At 44.0% G+C, this 21,226-nt stretch overlaps 1 protein-coding gene across 11 annotated transcripts in view; it reads right to left on the reverse strand.

Annotated features, from left to right (window-relative positions):
- Positions 1-267: 267 nt before the first annotated feature.
- The window catches only part of TEAD1 (TEA domain transcription factor 1), a 271,950-nt gene continuing 250,991 nt past the window's right edge, over positions 268-21,226 (reverse strand). For all 11 annotated transcript variants that reach the window (XM_086677950.1, XM_086677948.1, XM_086677952.1 and 8 more), the window contains 3 exons: positions 18,529-18,669; positions 13,997-14,149; positions 268-8,058 (listed from right to left, as the gene is read on the reverse strand). In XM_086677950.1, coding sequence (XP_086534076.1) covers positions 7,945-8,058; positions 13,997-14,149; positions 18,529-18,669 — 408 coding nt within the window. In that variant the 3' untranslated portion in view covers positions 268-7,944. The remainder of the gene's footprint in view (positions 8,059-13,996; positions 14,150-18,528; positions 18,670-21,226) is intronic.

The raw sequence follows: 21,226 nt of genomic DNA on the forward strand, positions 1-21,226 counted from the left end.
GGATGACCCGTCTCTTCTGAGCCTCCATTGGGGGTAAAAATGTCACTGTCATTGGAACTATTGTAAGAATGAAAGGAAACAATGTATCCACATCGTATCACAAACGCTTGGCCAGTGCCAAGCACACAGTAAACTTAACTCAGTGAATCAAAGGCTTTCTTATGCACGGGTGTGCCTCATACACCCGAATCATGGAGCCCACAGTTCACCCACAACACATAATCACATGTCATTTTCAACAGCATACACTTTTGCAGATAAAAAAGGTAACCCACACTTTCATTGTCTTTATTTTTCATTGATACCGTATGAATACAAAGTTTCTAGAAAGCTACAAAATGTCTACCACTTTATCAAGAAGGCATCAAAATGTGTCACTTTGCAAAGACATGAAAACACCTGCAGGAACTGACACAAAAATAGCATTTTTAGAGTGATGAAATAATTGCACTTAACTGTCATGGATATTAAAGTTATCACACATATGTACCGCGAAAGCTAGAATACATTTTTTTTTTTTTTTACAAAGCACTTTATAAAAAAATTCTCTGCACACAAACCCTATAATTTTCATATAACTATCATACTAAAGATAAATTCACTTTAAAGCCAACACTTAGAACATTTTTAAACAAAAAGGTACCAGTACCTAAACACAGACGTTAACAAATACAGGAATACTGTACTGCCGAGAGGTTTAACCGAATGCCTTTTGAAAGTTTCTGCAAACAGTTTAAGAAAACGTGTGTGAGAATTTGCCCCCCCCCACCCCCAGATCTCCAATCTACCAAGAGGAACCTTATTACCCACAGGCAGGTTCCATAGCCCCCTCCCAGCCGCAGTACAATATCAAAGCAACCACTGAACAGATGAAGCGTTTCCGTCACAAGCCCATAGTATACACGGGACACAAAGACACAGACTGTGAGAATCCCATTAAGTCATTTAGAATGTGAACAAACACATGTGGCAAAACCAATTTACATAAAATTGAAGCATATTAAAGAATTAAAGGCTATTCGGGTTTCTTTTTTAAATGTTACAAAATTGTTTTGTTGTTTTTCAGGCACGTACTGTTTTTGTGTTTTCTTTCTTTCTTTTTTTTTTTCCCCCTTCTCTGCAGGCGTGAGCCTATTGACAAAGGCCTACAGAAGTGAATCTTTCCAGGAGGTAACAGGGAGATGTATTTTTCCTTTTTAAGAAGTGCAGTTAATATCTAATTTACACAGTCAAACTAGTCACAGAAAATGATCCAAAAAAATAACAATAAAAATAAAGAAATACGAGACTGGTTTCCAATTGATTTACGCCTAGATTCTGTTGGCCCCTCTCAGAGACCAGGGAAGGGCAAACCATAATGGAAAGCAGACAAAAGAGTCTACCTGAGAGAGGCGGAATCTACTGGAATCTGACCCCATTTAATGAGGAACAAGAGGGAACATAAATGCCATTTCAAATGAACTAAAGTGATGGGGCGTGGCATATGACTGACTCAACGCAAATTCACGAAGAATAAAACAAGCGATAGCTTAGGAAGTATGACAATAAATACAAATATTTCATCTCAGTTAATGGTGCGTGACCTCAGTGAAACTATCCTTGCAACGCAATACATTTTAAACACAAAACCTTCATTCTTAACGATAAGAAGCGATGATGAGTTTATGGGAGAAATCTATTGCCAAACAAAGCACAGTAACAGTTGAGAAGAGAAGCAGGGAAACAAGTAATTGATTAATTTCTTTCAAGTTGTGGTGGAGTAAACTAGCAGGGAGGGGTTGGATACAAGCAGCTGACTAGCGCTTGTGTTAGGTCAGTTTCCTTTTCATCACTGGATTTTTTTTTTTTTTTCTTGTAGAAATTTCTACACTCACAACTTGGTGTGGGTAGGAATCACTCCTGAAATTTCAGAGCCCAGACAGGGTATTCTTAAAGACACCAGGTGGAGACGAAAGAACATACGCATTAAGAGTTCAGAGGCTAACTTTCAAAGATGTCTGATGTCATTTTGAAGTCTATATTGGTAAAGGACAATTTTTTTTTTTTTTTTCTCCTGGCTTTTGTTTGGCTGGTGTTTTTGCCTTCTGGTCCTTTCCACTCCTCTTCCTTACCTCTAACAGTTTTCCCAAGCTACACAAGGTTTGGATAAAAGCCAACACGGACTCTAGAGAGTTGCCCTTTTGAGGGCTGGAACATTCTTTGAAAATGCCGAATTGTGAATGGTGCTCTTTGGAAGTTTCTCATAGCACATTCATACACAACACTCAGAGTCAACATCTGCGCCGTAAGAAGAACACTTCAATTGTCATGACCCTAACTCGCTTTTTGTTCTGCACGGTCATCTCAGTTTGAGGCTTCTAGCTCTCGGCATGGTATCACTGTGTAAACCAGGTAAGTGCGCGCGGTCGTCCGGATGGAAAAGTGAGCCTCCAGAGACTGGACACGAACAGAAGGGGAAGGACGGATCTGTCCACCGGCCGGAAGTCTGCCGTTTGTGTGCAAGTCCCCTCACGTGGACGCGGGGCTGGGTGGCGAGCGGAGGGGACACCTGGGTCGCTGGCACACACAGACAGGACAACGACAGTTCCCGGGGGCCCTCCTCCCGCGGCGTGCCACTGGTGACTGGTGGCGGCCACAGGCAGGGTCCGCGTCGCACCCTTGTGGACAGAGGCCTGTGGTTGGTTACTCATCCTGGTAAACCAAAGGCATTACGGTGATCTCAGAATATTTTTGGTCTCTCTACAAATTTACCACGGCAGCACTTTTCTAAGCTGGAATCTCAAACCAAAGGCACTTCCATGCTAGAGCGCAGAAGGTTCATAAATAGCTAAGTATTTGGTCGTGAATTTAAAAGGCAGCGTTAAAAGTACAATTTGCTTTTCATGGTAAACTACGAAGTTGGAAAACTTTCCATTTTGGTATATACATTGGAGAGTGCGGTCAAAGAACCCACTCATGTTCGGCTTCCGATTTTAGACCAAGTGTGGCCAGTTTCTTATAGAACCGGAGAAAAATGGGCTTACGCAAGAGAAATGAGAACGGTTTTTGCCTGCGTGGTTTCAAATACTGGGCCAATTTCGTAAATGGGCGTGGAGGATTGGGTAAGAAAAGGCCGGCGGCATGACTAGGTATCACTAAGGCACTGCTTACTGGAACGCTTTGGCAGCTCTGAATTTAAAACTCCCTAAAAAAGTAATAACAGTAGTAAGAGAAATGCTTCCAGCTTACAAAAGGGCTCACAGTTCCGAGGCAGCCTTTTGCACTGCGCACCCTACATGCAACGTCTCAAAGATTTAAGGCTTTTCAGAAATGACATGTGCAGGGCTTTGCCACAGAAACAGCAACAGAAAGAAAGAAGCAATGCAGACATTTCCTCTCAATGTCACAGGTGTGAACACCAACGCACAGAATTGGTTCTACCCTTCGTTAGGACAGGTGTGGTGTACCAGACAGAGCATATACAAACTTATACAAATTGTATGTACCTGGTTTGGTAAAATCGACTGTCATCTCATACAATTCAAATAATTTACGGTTGTACAAAAACAGACTGCTAAAGCCGCTACGGTATCGAGACCTAAAGAAGCCTTGGGTTTAAGTCCTCTGGGGACCTGTAACACCAAGTGCCGGGAACCGGGGCTGCTTTTTGGCTGGTCTGAGTGTGGGACTTTGCTGCTGGGATGTTTGGCAAAAAGAAATTGGACTCAGAGTCTGGGGCAGGTGAATTGTCCTCAGGGTAAGCAAAAAGGCTCATCAGCTTTCATATCTGCTTGTGCGTGTCTCGCGTAGCTCCAAGCGGACCAGAGGCTCCATGTGAGAAGTAACGTCAGCATGGGGCGGGGGGGGGGGGGGGGGGGGGGGGATGCTATTACTGCTATTACTCTGGCTGAGGGGGACGGTTCTTAATCTTCCCCCTCTCTTCTGACCTGAGCTTGTGCACACCTTTGTAGGGATCAGGTAGCCTCGGGCACCGGAGAGGAACAACCTCCACCAGGAGAGGCCAAGGATTAAGTGACAAGGTCCCAGAGCCTCCTCATCCTTATTCTGTCATTAACTAGCTGGGTGACTTTCAGCAGGTCACTTCCACTCTGGGCCTCAACTTTCTCATCGGCTAAATGAAAGACGGTAGATTGTGCCCTCTTGTAGCTCAATTAAAAAAAAAACAAAACAAAAAACCTATCAGCCCTCTTCCAGAACTGGTCCCTCTCTCCAACATCCCTAAAGATGAAAAGAAGTGTTCCAAAGGCTTCCATAAATTCTAACAACGGCACTGAAGGTAGGGCAGAAAGTAGAAGACCAGAGGAAGTTCACTGAAACGATGACAGCTTCGATCAGGAGACCCGTAAGCTTCTGAGGAATCATGAAAATAGCCAGAACTTCCTTTCAAGCTGGTACACGAAAACATGAAGATCAAATTCCAAATGCACCTAACATAGAGGTGCAAGTGGATTATCCGCCCGATGGCCACCAGCTGCTCCCGACTTCCCCAGGGATGAAGGAAGGGATACTTTGTAGCAAGACAGACTCTGCACTGAAATAGAAGCTCTGAACTGGAAGAGACCTGGACACAATGTCATTTGAGTAATATTCCTACCTGCCTCTCAATGTCCTGAAACAAGGCTCCCAGGAGAGCAAGACTTCTAAGGGTGAAATGGAGGGAAACCAGAAAATCTCAAATATGCTATTGGTGACCTGTAAGACCTAGGGCCGTGCTTCTCAACGGGGGGCAGTACTGTGCTCCGTGGGATACCAGGCAATGTCTGGAGACATTCTGGATTGTGGCAGCTGAGGCAGGGTGGGGAAGAGGCCAGGGATACTGTTAAACTTCCTACAATGCACAGGATAGTCCCGCATAACAAGGAACTGCTCCGAACTGTCCGGTGTCGAGGTTTAGAAACCTTGGCTTGGCATAGCTTAGGCCTTCTGGGATTCTACCTGTTCTGAAAAAGTCCTGATTGTAATTTTAGGTCTCTTGCTAAGATGGAAACAAATGCCAACAGACCAGAGTCCAGTTCTTTAGTGCCTCCGTGTCTAAGCTGTGGTAAATCAGCCTCCAAATTCTCCACTAAAAGCACATGATGTCCCTGACTCAATCCTGGTAGCAGAGGGTCACCAGGATAGATGGTACCCAAAAGAAAGCTGTAAAGACAGAGGTGTGGAAAGGCTTCTTTATGGTTTAGGAAGCTTTACATATAAAGGGTGAAGACTCTGCTATTAAGGGTGAAAGGCCAAAGACAGATCTGGATTAGGTGTTACTACACAAATCCCACCCCAGCACCTAATTTGAGAGAGATGGAGAGAGGGCCAAGTGTTTGGGTGATTGGGTCAGTGGTTAAGATAGGGAAAATATGTGCCCTGGAGAAAGTTTTAGAAGAACAAGACAAGAAGTAAAATTTTAAAGATCTTAGAAATGTCTTGAGAGCAAAAAGCAATCCTCGAGGATGTTCGTGTAAATGCCCCAAACTCAACCACGAAGGCATTTAGGGGAAGAGGGCATTTGGTGGGGTGGCATTAAAGGGCCCAGCCTGTCTCTGTGAGTTCAGCAGACCGGGGTCTGCCCTTCTCTGCAGCCAACAGAACCACCCTCTAGCTGCTCTTCTGGGATCTGTTTGTGCTTTGAAAAGTAAACCCTCAGGAGCCCTCCTGGCAGCACAGAAGACCCCATTCCTGGGTGGGAATGTGAATCGGATGCCCCTCTCCCTGAATTCTCGGATGGTTCTGGCCATGGCGGGTCATTTACACCCCTCCGTAGGGTCCTGGTCCTGGGTGAGCGGGGTTTCCTTCGAGGAAAGATGCAGGAGACAGGAGCAAAAAAGCATCCCTAGGAGGGGTGACCGAGAGAAGTCCTTACGTATGATGACCATGGAAGAAGCTTAAATGCTTAGGCTGGAGACCAGATGGAACGGACAACTGGGGCTAATCCTTCCAAGGCCCACTTAGAATCAGAGAATAAATGTTAGTTTCTTTACAGAGGGAAGACAGATCTCATCCTACTGGTGTGAATGAGGGATGTGCGTTCCAAATGGGAAACATTCTGCACTTTCTTCTCTGGTCTTCCCAGGAACCGGTGGCATATGAGTTTGGAACAGGTCAGGCTTGGTCCAGTGTCCTTCCCTCTGCCACAAGCCAGCCACACCCTCATGATCATGACCACCAGGACTAATCAATACACAAGCAGGGCAGGTGGTGGGACAGAGAAGAGGGGAAGTTACTTGGAGGTGAAAGAACAGGGTGTTCATTTTCCAGCTTAATGAAAAAGTCTTAATAAGGTTCGTGACTTACAGAACTTATTCCACCATGTTAACATATGCCTGGCAAATATAAAAATGTCACTTTCCTCTGGGAAGTTGGGGAGTATGCCCTCTCTCCTTCCCAATGAAGCACTTATGGAAAAATAACCCAAGACATGTTGGCCACTTCAAACCAGCTGTGCCTGGGCAATGCTTTGGAATATTTGGGTCGGAAAGTCGAATTTCTCCTGGGAAGAGAACCTCCCAAATGAGTCTGTTTGAAAAAGTCAGAGGGCGCTGGGCCTCTCAGACCTCAAACAAGTACTCTGACTTATTGAGAGATGTTGAGAAAACGGATGTCTTGTGAGAATATAGCTAGATCTATGGACACAGACTGAGATATACATACGTATTAGCACCTAGCAAATTGAGTGACACTAAATGTTCAATAAATATGTGTTGAATAACTACACATGTATATGTGTATAGAGGCATACACAAACACACACATACACATATAGTTATAGCAGGTTAATATGCATGTTGGTTCACCAGAAATAATTTATCCACAGGCTGGTGAGGATGCTTGCAAGTTTTCTGGGGAGCAGAGATGCTAAAACTGATGAGCCTTTTACTTGTTTGGTTGATGAAATTTCTCCCAGCCACAGGATTTTCTAGATTTTGCAGCTCACAGTGCAGTATTCGTGCCAATTTTAAATTTTTGTTATTAAATTTCAGTGGTTCAAACATTTACTCATCTTTATAAAAAATTTGGTTGTCCATATAAAATATAACTGCACACACAAGACTATAAACATTGTACGTTTAGATTTTCAGTATTTATCTACTTATTGCAAAAAGAGCCATCTTTTTTTTCATTAAATAATCATCACATTAGTACAATACAATTTTATATTTCTTAAATATACTATATATGTTAAGGATAAGGGGTGAAGTTTTCTTCCTTTGTAATACCTGTTCAAGAGTTTAATGGATTAAGAGATTAGTTTTAACCTTGAGGAAAAAAAAGTACAAATTTGTCTCATTAGAATATTTCTACCAAGCATTTAAGGCTATATTTTAACATTTGGTTTCAAAAAAGAAAGAAAAGTTTCATTTAAAAAATAATTTAGTGAATTACATTCTTTCATAACTTCCACCCTAATTAGTTACAAAGATAAGTCTAAAGATTCTTAGTTTTGTGTACTAATTTACATTTATATTTAAAGATTAATTTTACTTGTATCTTAAAACAAGAATTTTATGTTGGAAAAAAAAAAAGAACTAAATACATTTGTATAAAGGCTGTAAATGTCCCATGGCAAATGCTCTGTCTCAAATTTTTTCTACCACAATTAGAAACAGGTCTCTGCAGACTGAGACCCGGGTTCTTAAGGTTCATCCTTCCCAAAAAATTGTGGGCTGTGGATCTGAAGGACACATAGAAACAACTCGATTTCTCTTTTTACAACTGTACCAGAACTTCACAGCTACAATGATAGTATGAACACATGAAAAATGACTTCACTCAAACAGGATTTAGAAAAAGTCAGGGTGACCTCGGGGCCAGGGCACCCCCCTGTGTGGTGAGGTTTACAGTCAGTCATTCAGTAATGGAGAGAGAGTGTGTGTGCGCACATATGTGTGTGTGTGTGTGTGTGCGTGTGTGTGTGTGTGTGTATATACAGATGTCTATATATATAAATAACCATGTTCAGTCTTTTACAAGCCTGTAAATATGATGTTGTGCTCCATGTTCACTATTTGAAACTTCAAATACACAGGCCATGCAGAGAAGAGTTTCTTGTGTATCCCTGTTTGTTACCACCTGTTAAAAAAAAAAGCATATATATATATATATATATATACACACACACACACACACACACATACACACACACATACAGATAGAAAAACTCAAATGGATGAAGACATACTCCATCTGTACCACGACAACTAGGCTTTGCTTGGAGAGGAACAGTCTCAAGTCCAGCAGGTAGACTGTTGGAGGTGTTCTGGCCTGATTCTGCCCTCTCCAACAAACTGAGGATATTCTGGGTCTGACTTGAATCCTATGTGAACTTAGGTACCATGTGTAAGAAATACCTTCCGGACAGGGCCTCACCCATTATCTGGGTCCATGAAGAGACCACAAGAATTAGTGTGGGTTTTGGGGGAGGGTCAATTTCTTGACAACGAAGACAATTTTCTAGCATTCTGTCCCACAAGACGGGTCATTTACCCTAGGAAACGCCTCCCATCTTGTACCTAAACTTTTACAAGGTTGGTTTCACAAGGGCCAATGATAGACATGAGCCCCACGAATGCCCTGCTCACCAACCAGCAGTGCTAGGACTCAGTAAAATATGTGCTGAGTAAGGAATGGTGGGAGAATTTTGTCACAGGATCTTTCTTTTCATTTTTCATTCATATAGGCTTTAGCTTTCGAAATGTACTTGAAATACTCATCTAGTTCAATACTCATCATCTACTTCCCCTCCTGGTTGAAGTCACTGGACTCCAGCTCTCTGTTCTTCTTGCCCATGGTCTCAGCCTGCGTTCCTATCTTGAGTGACCGGATCTGACCCAGGTCCCTGTGGCCCCTCCCTACTTCTCAGAGCCATTCTCACAAGGGACTTTCTAAAAGCCCCGTGTCTTTAAACACTTGGAGTCTGAGGGCCTAGTCCAGTGCATCGGGGGCCCCACTCCCAGCTCTGTCAGGCTGCTCCACCCATGTTGTTTCCCTTGCCTTCTCGGTATCCAAGGGTATGGTCTCTGACGGATGACTAAAGTCTCACAAACTTGTAATTCCCCATCAGAGCACACAGTACTGTCTGTAAGTACACACAGATTTGTAAGATTTTTTTTTTTAATGCCCATGTCATTCAATGGGTTATAAATTCCTGAAGAACAGGGACCATGTTGCCTAATAACTAGTCTGGCACACAACAGCCATTTAATAAATATTTGCTGAATGAATGACAATCCACATAATAGCCAACATATAGTAACTGCTTAGTATACATCTACTCAGTATTAAATGCTTCATACACATCCGTCTCATGTAATATTACAATAACTCCATGAGTAGGTGCCCTATTAGCTCCCCTCTGACAGAGAGGGAGGCAGGGGAGTTAGGTGATTTAAGGTTATACAACTGTCGGGGCACCTGGGTGGCTCAGTCAGTTGAGTGTCTGACTTTGGCTCAGGTCATGAACTTGCGGTCATGAGTTCGAGCCCCACATCGGGCTCTCTGCTGTTAGCATAGAGCCTGCTTTGGGTCCTCTGTCCCCCTCCCTTTGGCCCTCCCACACTTGCACTCTCTCTCTCTCAAAAAACTTGATAGTTTGAAAAAAAATTAAGGTTAGACAACTGTCAACTAAGAAACCCAGATCTGATTTTGAAGACCTTTTTTTCTAATCATTAAGCGATGCTGCTCTAGACAAATGAATTGATACAATAATAGATTATCTACATTTATTGTTTCTGGGGAATAAAGATTTTTTTCAATATTGGTACCCACCTGCTTTCCTGGTCTTATTTCCTGCCTCTTCCTTCACAGACCAGACTCCAAGTATGCAGACCTCTTATCCTGGAAACCTCTCTCCCTCTCTTCCCATGTCCAAAGAAATGCCATGTCCTGCCTGCGTTTACCTCCTGAACAGCTCTTGAATCATCCCGGTCTCCACCGCCACAGCCCAGGGGACCAGCCAAGCACCCAGACTCCCCTACCAGGAGCTACCCTGGCTCACACATTCCCAGGGGCACACAGCAGCCACAAAACCCCTGTAAGTAATATAAATCTGACAACAACACACTCTTGCTTAAAAACTCCGATGGCTGAGCAGACCCCGCTCAGTCTGGCTGTTCCCGTGGCTGTTCCTACCTGGCTGGCTCCCTGGGCTCCTCCCTCTCCCCACGCCAGCCACACCCCCCATTTCCAGTCCTTCCACTTGCCTGCACACCTGCAGTGCCCTTCTCCGCCCTCTCCGCCTAGTCACCCGGCGGGTATGCCTCAACGGTTTCTTCCTTCGGGAAGCCTCCCTGACCAGGCAAATGCTCCCGTCATGTGCTCCCGTGGCACCACGTACCTCCCTCTGCCAGCCAGCAGCCACTGTTTGGTTTACATCCATTTTGTGATGGATCGCTTGAGGAACCCCTGCCTCTCTCAGGAGCCTCCAGGACGGCTGTCCCACCCCATCTAGGTCACATCCCAGCATCTAACGCTTAAGTATGCACCCGCCGAAAAGCCCTTTGCTTGGTAAATCTGCAAAATGTCTGTTTATCCATCAAGGCAGCTTAAACCTCATCTTTTAACATCTCTGGGAATTCTCCCACCTCATTCCAACTACAGGTAACTGCCCAGGTAGTTACACTACTCTGTATGTCCAGGTGTCTGTTTCTCAAGGATACTGCAGCCGTGTAACGTACAAAGGTATTGTAACCGTCTCTTTCCGCTACCAGGCCAGGATTTACTATCGGAAAGGGACTGTGTTATATTTGCGCTGTATTCTGGCAGCTAGTACAATCTCTCCATAGTTTAGCTGAACAAATGAAAATATTCTCGGTGACCTTTGAGGTGAAGCATACAGATGTGAGCATTTTGTTTGTAAACGGAGGAGGAAACTGTTTAGAGACTTTAAATAACTGACTCAAACCAAGATCATAAAGTAGAGTTGGGTCTTAAACCCCCGTTTTCAGACTCCAGGATCATGAAATAACCTGCAAAGTGTCTTTTCTATCATTTTAAGTCTTAATTTATGTGTGTCCTTAGCTCTGTGACCTCAGAGAGACCTAACATTCCTTATCCATAAAATGGGAATAAATATGACCTTATAGTTCTGCGGCGAGAATTTCATAATACGACATCTACAAAAGATTCAGCACTGTGCCTGGAACCTCTATGATTTACCTTACCTTCTCGCAAACTTTCTGGGAAAGAAAATGTCCTATTTGTTTTTTTGTTTGTTTGTTTGTTTTTAAAGTAGGCTCCAGGCCTGACGTCGGGCTTAAACTCACAACCCTGAGATCAAGAGTCAGATGCACTACCAACTGAACCAGCTAGGTACCCCCAATGTGTCCTATTTAGACTTGATGATTGAGATTCAAAAGGAGGAAAGAAAAAAATGTCCCTAGCAACGTGTATGTATGTCTGAATATACCTCCAAAGAGGACAAGAACGCTTGGCCTATGATTCAGCTACTGTCTTCCCCAGTCTGGATACTGTCACTAAGGCCTTCCCTTTATGGGTTCACCTCAATTTCTCCATCATCCTGATGAAATCAGAGTCTAGCTCACCAGCCAGTAAGGTCTGGGACTGATCTTGCCGACAGAGGCTTTGTATCCAATACCTGGTAAAATACCTGCCACTGTGTCCAGCAGCTGCCAGCCTGGCCGTATTCCTACACCCTTCCTGGGAGGAAGAGCTCAGAAGTACTATTTCTCCTTTATTCATCAAGGAGAGGATGTGACTCTCATAATCCAGGCATACTGGTTTAATTTCAGCTTTTCTAAATGCTAAAATATTATTTCTGGCAGACATTTATTGAGAGCTCCTAGTTCTTCGTAGCAAAAGGATTTATTTAGTGGTTTAATGATAACATTTTGGAAATTAACATAATGTGGTGTGTTTTCTGAATATCTAAGCTGCTGGAAGTCACGTGTTCTGAGAGTATTACTAGTATTCATGAGTTTGGTGGCCAACAGATGCTTTTAATTTCTTCTGGGCCTGATTTTTCCCAAGCTAGGCTCTGTGAGGTAGGGTTATAGGCAATGAGGACATATTCCTTAACATGCTGGAACAGACCTTAGAACTGGTTTGTAAGAATGCCTAAGGCTGCTTCCAAGAGAGGTGGGCTGGCCCATTCACTCAGAGAGTTTGGGTTAATTCGTGAGGCTATTCAATGTCCACCCCAAGGTGCCACACTCACCTTTTGCTCACCTGAGCACAAAAGTCACCTGTTCTTAAATAGCAACAGGAAGCACCTATATGACAGGTGCCTGCCAACAGCCCAAACCGTGAACTGCTCAGTTTTCGCTAAAGACCATCAGGGAACACGATACTAGAAAATAACAGTTATTAAAGAACAGGCTTTCCAAACTCTCCCTCAGGTTGCTAGTTTCTCACGGACACGCCTGAGAATCCACAGAGATTCCCTCTCAGGAATAAATGAAAATTACATGCCAAATGATCTGTCCGCCAATTGTATGCCGATCACGTGTCTGTGAACTCTTGAGGCTCTCTGTGGCTCACTTAGCCATCCCCTATAGTGGGTCTCAACACCTGGGAAGCTGTAAAAATGAAACAAAACCAGGATGCTGGGCCCCACCTCCAGGGATTCTGATTTTATTTATCTGAGATGGGGGCCAGGCCCCAGAATTTTTAAAAGCTTCCTGGCTGAATCTGATATGCAGAAGATTTTAATTTCTAAACCTTTATTTATTCAGTTCTTACATTTGGTGTGAAGAAGCTGGTTCCTACTGGCTTCTGAAAGTTGAATATTAAGGAAGTTCATGAACTGGACAACCACTGGTACTCTGAAACTGACCATGGAAATGGGCAAAAGCTGATAAATCAAGGGTTTAGGGGAAGGTTGGGGAACAGCCGCCTTCTTTTTTTTTTTTTTTTTTCCCTTAAAGTAGCACACCATTGACTGAGAACCCTGGTTTCAAAGGATCCAAAAACTCCTGGTAAACAACTTCTGCCCTAAGTATTCCAGTTTTTCATCCTAGAAACAGAGCAACAAAGCAGGCCTTCAGAGGGCTGGATATTTGACCACAATATTGTCTTGCTGCCCCCTTTTAGCACAACTGTTTCCAAGTTCTGTTTTGGCATTTTTCCTTCAGTTAAATCAAGGAATGCTAACTTTTTCAAAAATGAGCATTATGAAACCCATTGCTGCATATTTTATAGGCAGATTTTTGAGGACGACACTGTTCTTAACCTTCCCAAGTCTCCAAATGAAGCCCCCATGGGAAATTTGTTTTAAAGTTAAATCTGAGGGGACCCTCCCCCACTCCCCAGCACTGCCCAGGGGAACCAGAAACTTCTCCCATCGTGGACCCTGAGCACCACTCTTTTCACTTCCCCTTTTAGCTGCCCACGTTTTGACCATACTTTTCAGCCTATGGAGAATACTTCCTCTGCCCTCTTCCTGGTCATGACATTCTATTTTACTTTTCTATTTCTTGTGGTACTGAGGGTTTACGTTTTGCTGTCTTAAGGTATGTTATCTCTTTTAAAGCCTTGCAATCCTTCATGAAATGAGTCAAGGTGTATTTGAAGGACAAACCCATGGACTTTATAGTTTTTGCCTCATTTGAGATTTGCAGACAATGCTTCTAGGATTCGCACTTGGCTGACACTGGTATTACCCAGGTAACTATAAAAAATATTCATGCCTGGGTTCTATTCTCAGAGATCCTGATTTAACTGATCTAGGACGCAGCCTTGGTGTCAGGCTTTTACAAGTTTTTAAGTATTTTAAAAGTTCTCCACATCTTTCTAATGTGCAGCTGGAGTTTAGAATGTAGGGACCATAGTTTTTACTACCCATTTGAATTCTAGTTTTCCCAAGCTTCGAAAAGCTTAGCCCAGCCCAATGAAACCCCGTCTCTTCTATAGACCTGAGCCCATGCTTGCCCTGGATGCTGTGGATTCAAATGGTAATTGATCAACAGCCTGGTCACCTCCCCTGGCCCGGCCACCTTGCTGTCTTTCCCCACCAGCTGGGTCTGCCCCAAGAGGAAAGAGGCAAAACAGTTACCAATAAAATTGTGAAGTTTTCCAAAACACTGTTCATCATATATTTCTCTGGTAAGTGTTTGAGCTTGTGGATGAAGTTAATCATGTATTCACACATCGGGGAGCGGTTTATCCGGTACACAAATCGGCCATTCTCAAACCTCGCATACTCCGTCTGTGAGGGAAAAAGGAGTTGAGCACTTTTACACTTCTGACTTCAAGATACATGAAAAAAGCTATTGCTGCCTGCAAAAGCATTTTTCCTTTTCAATCTGAATCATCCGCTAGATGCTGTACTATTTATGTAGTTTACTTAATTAAAAAAAAAAATCCTATTTCCAAACTGAATGCCATACTCCGAAATCCAGGATTTTTCTGGAAATTAAAAAAACAAAATGTGTAAACAGAATACCTTTAAAGAAGGGTTGTACAGGTCAGAAAGAAAAGAAAGCAAAGGCTGGAAAGAAATATAATCACCTACTTAGTGATTTTCTACCTGGAAATCTGGGAGAGCGGGCCCAGCCAATGACAATTCTTCAAAGAGCCCAGAGAAAATCCTCCTTCACTGTTATAAAGGCCTCACAGCCAACAACCAATGCAGCTAACTTCTCTACCTTGGGAAAAACTACTTTCCACTGATCATGAGCTCCTGACTGTGAGTTATTTATGTCTTTAATAAAAAAGGAAAGAAAAAAAAAAATACTGGTATTGAAGTTCCCACTGAAGCACTCAGAAATAAGAAACACACCCCTAGATAGCCTTGGATCAAAGAGGAATTAAAAAGGAAATTACAAACTATCTCAAGAATAATGAAAAGGAAAATCCTTTACATCAAAACTTATGGGACCCGATGAAGCTATACTTGGAGGACACTTAATGATGTAGCTTCATGAGTTCATCATTAAAGACGAAAAATTACAGAACTAAACCACATCTTCGATTAAAAAAAAAAACCCACAAAAGTAAACCCAAACCACAAAGAAACCAAAGAAAACCCAGAATAGGAAATTAATAAAGATAAAAGCTCAAATCTATGTTAACAGAAATAAAAAATGGAGACAGAATAAATTTTAAAAAACTGGTTCTTAAAAAGCCAAAATAAAATAAAGCCTTCACAAGGTTAAGGAAGAAAAGAGACGAAACCACAATGACAGTAGAGATTGGGAGATTTGTAAAAGGTTACTTCACATAACGCTGTAAGGCAAAAAGCCGTAGAGGAGAGGATGCTTTCCCAGCAAAACTTAAACTACTAATACTGAACCAAAAAATAGGAAACTCCAATAGCTCAATTACCGTGGAAATGCCTAGAAACTTGTTTAGAGATGAACCCCTGAAAAAGGCATAAAGACCACCTGGTGTGATGGCTGAGTTTTATGGAACTCTTAAGGAACAACTGTTTTCATTGTTATGGAAACTACATCAGACCAGGTGTCCCAATTCTTTTTAGGAGATCGGTGGACACGGAGAGACTATAAAAAGGAAAGGTGATTATCACTTATGAGATGCAAAAATCTTAACGTAAAATAGCAAACGGAACACATCAGTGCGTCCAAAGTAGGACTTTGTTCAGGAATGCTGTGGTGGCTCAAACGCAGGACATGCATTAACTCGTGATGTCCACGAATGGGAGAAAATGATAGTAAGAGTTGCTGAACAGGCATTTGGTAAAATATTGCAGCTGTTACTAATAAAAACCCTCAGTATGACAAGAATACAAAGAAAGCACTTAAATATAAAGACCATTTATAAAATCCAACAGTAAGTATAACCCTAAATGGCCAAACACCAAGTCCATCTCTATGAGCAGCAGTAACTAACTATACAGGGATACTCCCCATCCTATTTCTTTTCACAGATGTGCTGGAGGTTTTAGAAAATGGAAAGAAAGCGAGAAAATAATAGCAACAGAAAAGTGGCATAAACATTGGAAAAGAAGAAATAAAATAAAGCCGCTCTTTTTGCTGCTGCTAGGACCACATACGTAGAAAATCCAAGAACCTTGGGGCAAGACCCAGTACAGATAAATAAGGGAATATGGCAAGATGGCCAGATAGGACATATTTTTGCTAAAACCAAGAACTTGTCTCTCTTCTGGTAATTAAAATCTAGAAACAGGAAATCGCATTAACAAATTAATATAAATTAACGTAGATGTAAAAACTACAAAATCTTATTAAGATAAGTAAATGGACCTGCAAATACATTCTTCACTGGAAAGACTTAGTACTGGCAATGTATCAGTTTATCCCCACATGACATATAAAACCAGTACGATTATAATTACATTGATCAAAAGGTTTTTGGCTTTCTTTACTTTTTTTTAAAGTGATCTAATTATTTGGAAGAATAAGTGCTGGTTATTGGCCTACAAAATATATGGATAAGAAGAAAAGCAAGATCAACTTGCCTTAGCAGATGTAAGAATGTACTATAAAGCCCGTGTAATCAAATCAACATGGTAGAGGGGGACAAGGAGAGATAAACAGGGTGGAATCAAACAGACTCCAGGAATGGCTCCCAGGATACGCAGGACCTTAATAGGGGTACATCTAAGATCTACTCAGTGGGAAAAGGATGAATCGTTTAATAAACGGGTTTTATTTTATCTTAAAAAAAATCTTTTTTAATGTTTTTTTTTTTTTTTTTTTTTTAATTTTTGAGACAAAGAGAGACAGAGCATGAGCAGGGGAGGGGCAGAGAGAGGGGGAGACACAGAATCTGAAGCAGGCTCCAGGTTCTGAGCTGTCAGCACAGAGCCCGACGCGGGTCTCGAACTCAGAGTGTGAGATCATGACCTAAGCTGAAGTCGGCCGCTCAACCGACTGAGCCACCCAGGCGCCCCAATCAACAGTTTTGACACAAACGTCTGTGTATTTGGAAGACAACAGAAGCGGACGCCCATCTCACACCAAATGCGGAAATACATTCGAAATGGATTAAAAGCTTAATTACAAAACTCCACCAGCACTCACGCTACGTTCTTCATGAAAATTCCTGGGATTTCAGTCAAAGGCAACCTTTTCCTGCTCCCTGAACTTTATATACAGCTTTGGGTATGAGTTTGGAATCTGGGAAACAGAGTAACTTGTCTGGTTCATCTTGTCCGGGCAGGTAGTCCATCTAGAGATGAGCCCTGACAATTCGGCTATTCAGCAGCAATGCTGCCCACGAACATTCCACGTTCCCAACCACTGACCAGTAATGGTGCTTCCTCTTGCTTGGAGGAGATGGGAGGTCATCTGGCTGTAGGCCTCCCAGACCTGTCTCATTACACGGTCGGTCACCTTCTCACCTCCCCTCTCCTTGGGCTTCCCAGACATGCGTTGGGCTGGTTCCCCTCCTCCTTCAGCCATTTTTGTCCTCTGCTCCTCTGCTGGTGTGTCCCTTCCACTCACCCCGGGGCTGGCTACTGCTCCCACGCCCTCCCTGCACCAAGCCCTCCATTCCCATAGCTTTAATTGTCCTTAATGCTTAGGATTCCCAACTGGTATTCTGAGTCTTCCAAATTCCAGTCTTGCATCTAGAGTCATCCCCTGACTACTTGCTTTTGAATACCTTACTTTCTAATCTCTGCTCATGGCAGCGCGGCCCTTGCAACCACAAAATGTGTGACCTTTGGTTCTTCCTCCTCATTAGTATTTAATATCTGGTGAGTCTCTAAGTTCCATTCAAAAATGTTTTACTGGATTTCCACTGCTGCCATGTTCATGAAGCTCAGGACGCCTCAGCTGACATCGACCATCTAGTCAACTCCCTTCTATCCACTCTGGCCAGTGTAACCTCCTCAACACCATCCACAGCATGCCCCTCCTGTGCTCAGGAAGCCAAAGGCCGTGCAGCAGCCCAGATCCTCATCGTTCGGCCCAAAGTCTTCAAACCTCTCCTCCCGCCCAGGGCATCCTCTCTCTCCCGCCTCGGCACCAAGTCTGGCACAGTCAGGCTGGGCCCTGGGGCCTGCGAGCTCCAGGACCGCCATGACGGGTGGACCGGGTTAACGGGCAGAAGACGTCGGAAGATACAGCTTTACATGGAATGTCAACCGCAAACATTCACACAAAGCAACCCACCCTGCTGAAAAGAACACACGTTTTTTGAAAGGGAGGGAGGTATGCAACAGGAAAACTATGAATAGGTATTCGACCCCAGTTCGCGCTGGAATCTGTCCGGAACAATGAAAGGAGTAGAAGGGGCAGAAGCACCCGCACCAGGCTTGAGGTGTCCGGGTTTTAGAAGGCAGGTGCTATTTACAACGCCCGGAAGTGCCCTCGGACCTAGGGGCGGGGCCTGTCTGTAGCAGCTTCCACACCAGGGCACCGAACACTGCTGGCCACGCAAGGCAGGGCCCCTGCAGTCGGGGAGGGGTGGTGTGGGGGCTTCTTCCACTTGCTTGCAAATCGCTGTGTCTTTTTAGAAGTGACAGGGAAAAGAGGTGAGAGAGAAAGGGGGAGAAGGAGGAGACACCAGAAAAGTAAAACTCTCTGCCCCGGTGAAAGCTGAAAGGGAGGAAGCAGGGTGCCCCCGAATGAAGGCTCCGGTCTGCAGATGCCCACTTACCTCTACTTTTTCTACTACTTGCTTCCCAAAGGAGCACACTTTGGTGGAACAGGTGACTGTCATATTTTCAGAACTCTCATACTGACTGGTGACACCATAAAAGGCCCCAGCGTCATCCTGAATATTGCAGTTTAGGTCGGCCTGTTGGAAAGGAAAAGGAGGTGGGGGTTATTTTCTCTTTACAGGAGTCACGGCAATGAGCAGTGACGGGGGGGCGGGGGGAAGATCTCCAATCCTTCTGGCCGAGCAGAGGGCGGGGGTGGGGGGCAGGGAGGTGGTGAGGTGATGCTGATCTAGAAACAAGTTCTGCAGCCCACTGGTCATTTTTTGAAGAGAACACTAACTCCAGCAATCTTCCTGTGAAATGATGATTGTACACGCATCTATTCAGTTTGCTTTCTTGCGTCCAGTATAGAATAATACTCTATCCTTGTTATAAAGGATCCAGGAGGTCTCTGAAATATGTGCAGAAAGCAGTGTATGCCTTGGGTTCACATTCACTGATCTGGAGACAGATTTAAAAGAACAGGAGATCTGCAGCTGGCTAGCTGCTTGTTATACGTACAAAAACAGAACCTTCATTACAAATGACAGCATCCAGGAGGGAAATGGTTCCTATTCAAGACTGGCTTGCAAAGATGCCAAGTCATTGGTAATTCCCACTCATTTAAGGTATCGTAGGATTACCTACTGTGTGAGGTTTATGTTAGACACTATACAGGACCACAAGTGAGAGGTATGTCTTTAAAGAGCTACAAGGGACATAGAAATACTACCACGTCAAAGATGCTCAGAGTTCAGACAAGGGAAGGCATTACTTTCAACCAGGGGTATTATTTACGGGGTGGTTACGAAGTGAACATGCAGAGATGGGTTGAGGGGACAGTGGGGGTAGAAGCAGCCTAGGGCGCCTCTTTCCAGCTGCAGTGTTAAGGACTGAGGCCACCAGGAGCAGTGAGTTTGGAAAAACGCAACCAGGACCCAGGCCATGGAGGGCTAAAAAAAGGGGTGTGGATTGCATGCTGCAGGAAATGGGGACCCTTTGAAAGCTCTGGCACAAGAAGGTGCTGTGAACCGAGCTGTGTTTCAGGGATCAACGTCTCAGTGCAGTCTGGTGTCCACTGTGGAGGGAGGCTGCGAGGCCGCTGCAGTGGCCGGGCCACTGATTGACGGCTCCCTCCCCTCCGGTACCCTGTGATCTGCTATGGCACACCAGGCACTGGGTGGGGAGCTGGGGATCAGAGTAAGCACGAGCTGGGCCAGTCCCTGCTGCCACGGGCTCACAATTTAGTAGGGAGGACATCACCCTAGGGATGAGCACTCCTGAAAGAGGCATCGAGGGCCATGAGAACCAACTTTGGGGTCAGGGAAGCTTCTGAGGATGATGCAGCTCAGATCCAAAGACGGTAGGAGAGCCGACGTAGGCGGGTGAATGTGTCCTGAGAGAGTGTGGACAAGGTGCACAGAACCAGAAACAAGGCCACGAAAAGGCTGGGATGAGAGAGGGTGGCAAGAGAGGCAGGAGGGTTTAGGTCTTAGATCCTAAAACCAAGGGATGCAGGAGTTGTAAGTGCCCAGGACGGGCACAGTGACAAGTTATGGCTGGATCGGAGTTCCTAAAAGGCACCCCGAACACAGCATGGAGACGACTCTGGAAAAGTGAGAGCACAGGCAGAGACAGGTCAGAAAACTGTCAAAGTGGTCCGGACAAGGGACGGTATCTGCACCAATGTGGGGGCTAGAGAGAGATAGGTGGACCGGACTCATAAATGAGACCACAGTTTGTGAGGTCTGGCACATTCTGACCAGCTCATTCTCAAACCCTGACAGGCAGTAACCACTAGGAAGACCTGAGTCATCCTATATATATTTTTAATGAGGATCTGCATTTGAATTGAATACCAAGACAGTGCCCCTTTCCTTAGGCAAAACTGCAGATTTCCTGGCCTCAAATAAAAAGAACCATATGCTTTAAATTCCCCCTTTTTTCTTACATGCCAAGAAATTCAAAGCTAAATTCGGGGCTCAACGACAGTAATTACCTGTCCCAGGTATTCCTAATAGCAACTAACAACCAGCGTATCGCTCCTTTTACTGGATTCCAATCTGCTTTTACTTGTACTTGTCCAGGTTTGTATTACCCATAAATTTAGTAACACTCCCTCACATTCTGCCATTTGGAATTATATGGTGCACAGATTGTAAATAAATAAAAATACCCAAGTGTACATTTTCAGGTTTTTTGCAGGTTTGACGCTCGACTCCGCGAAAAGAGCAGGTTAGCAAGAAACGATGATGTCTGACGCTGACTGACATCTATGCCCAAGCTCTCTGGGTCTACTGAGCTCCAGCCTCCAGAGGAGAACGTTACCAACGAGTCTCAGGCATGCGGGAGCCCAGAATTATATCTAGCTTTCTACCTGCCATGTGGCGTGCACGTGGGCCCGCAGGAACCACTGCCTTGTTCTGCCACCAGCTGAGGACATGAGGCTCTGAGAAGTGGCTCAGGTATGGTTCAGTGGTGGGATTTATGCTCTCACAGTCATGGTATAGTTTGTGCCAACAGGTTTTAGTATTTTTCTGAAAAAAGTAAAAACATATATGTGGTAAGTAAAAAAAAAAAAAAAAAAAAAAAGAAAAGAAAGAAAATAAATCAAACTGGAAAAAGAGTGTACATTTTACTTCTATCCCTGAACTT

This window comes from Puma concolor, chromosome D1 (assembly GCF_028749965.1).
Source record: "Puma concolor isolate L17-30 chromosome D1, mPumCon1.1.hap2, whole genome shotgun sequence".
NCBI classification, from domain to species: domain Eukaryota; kingdom Metazoa; phylum Chordata; class Mammalia; order Carnivora; family Felidae; genus Puma; species Puma concolor.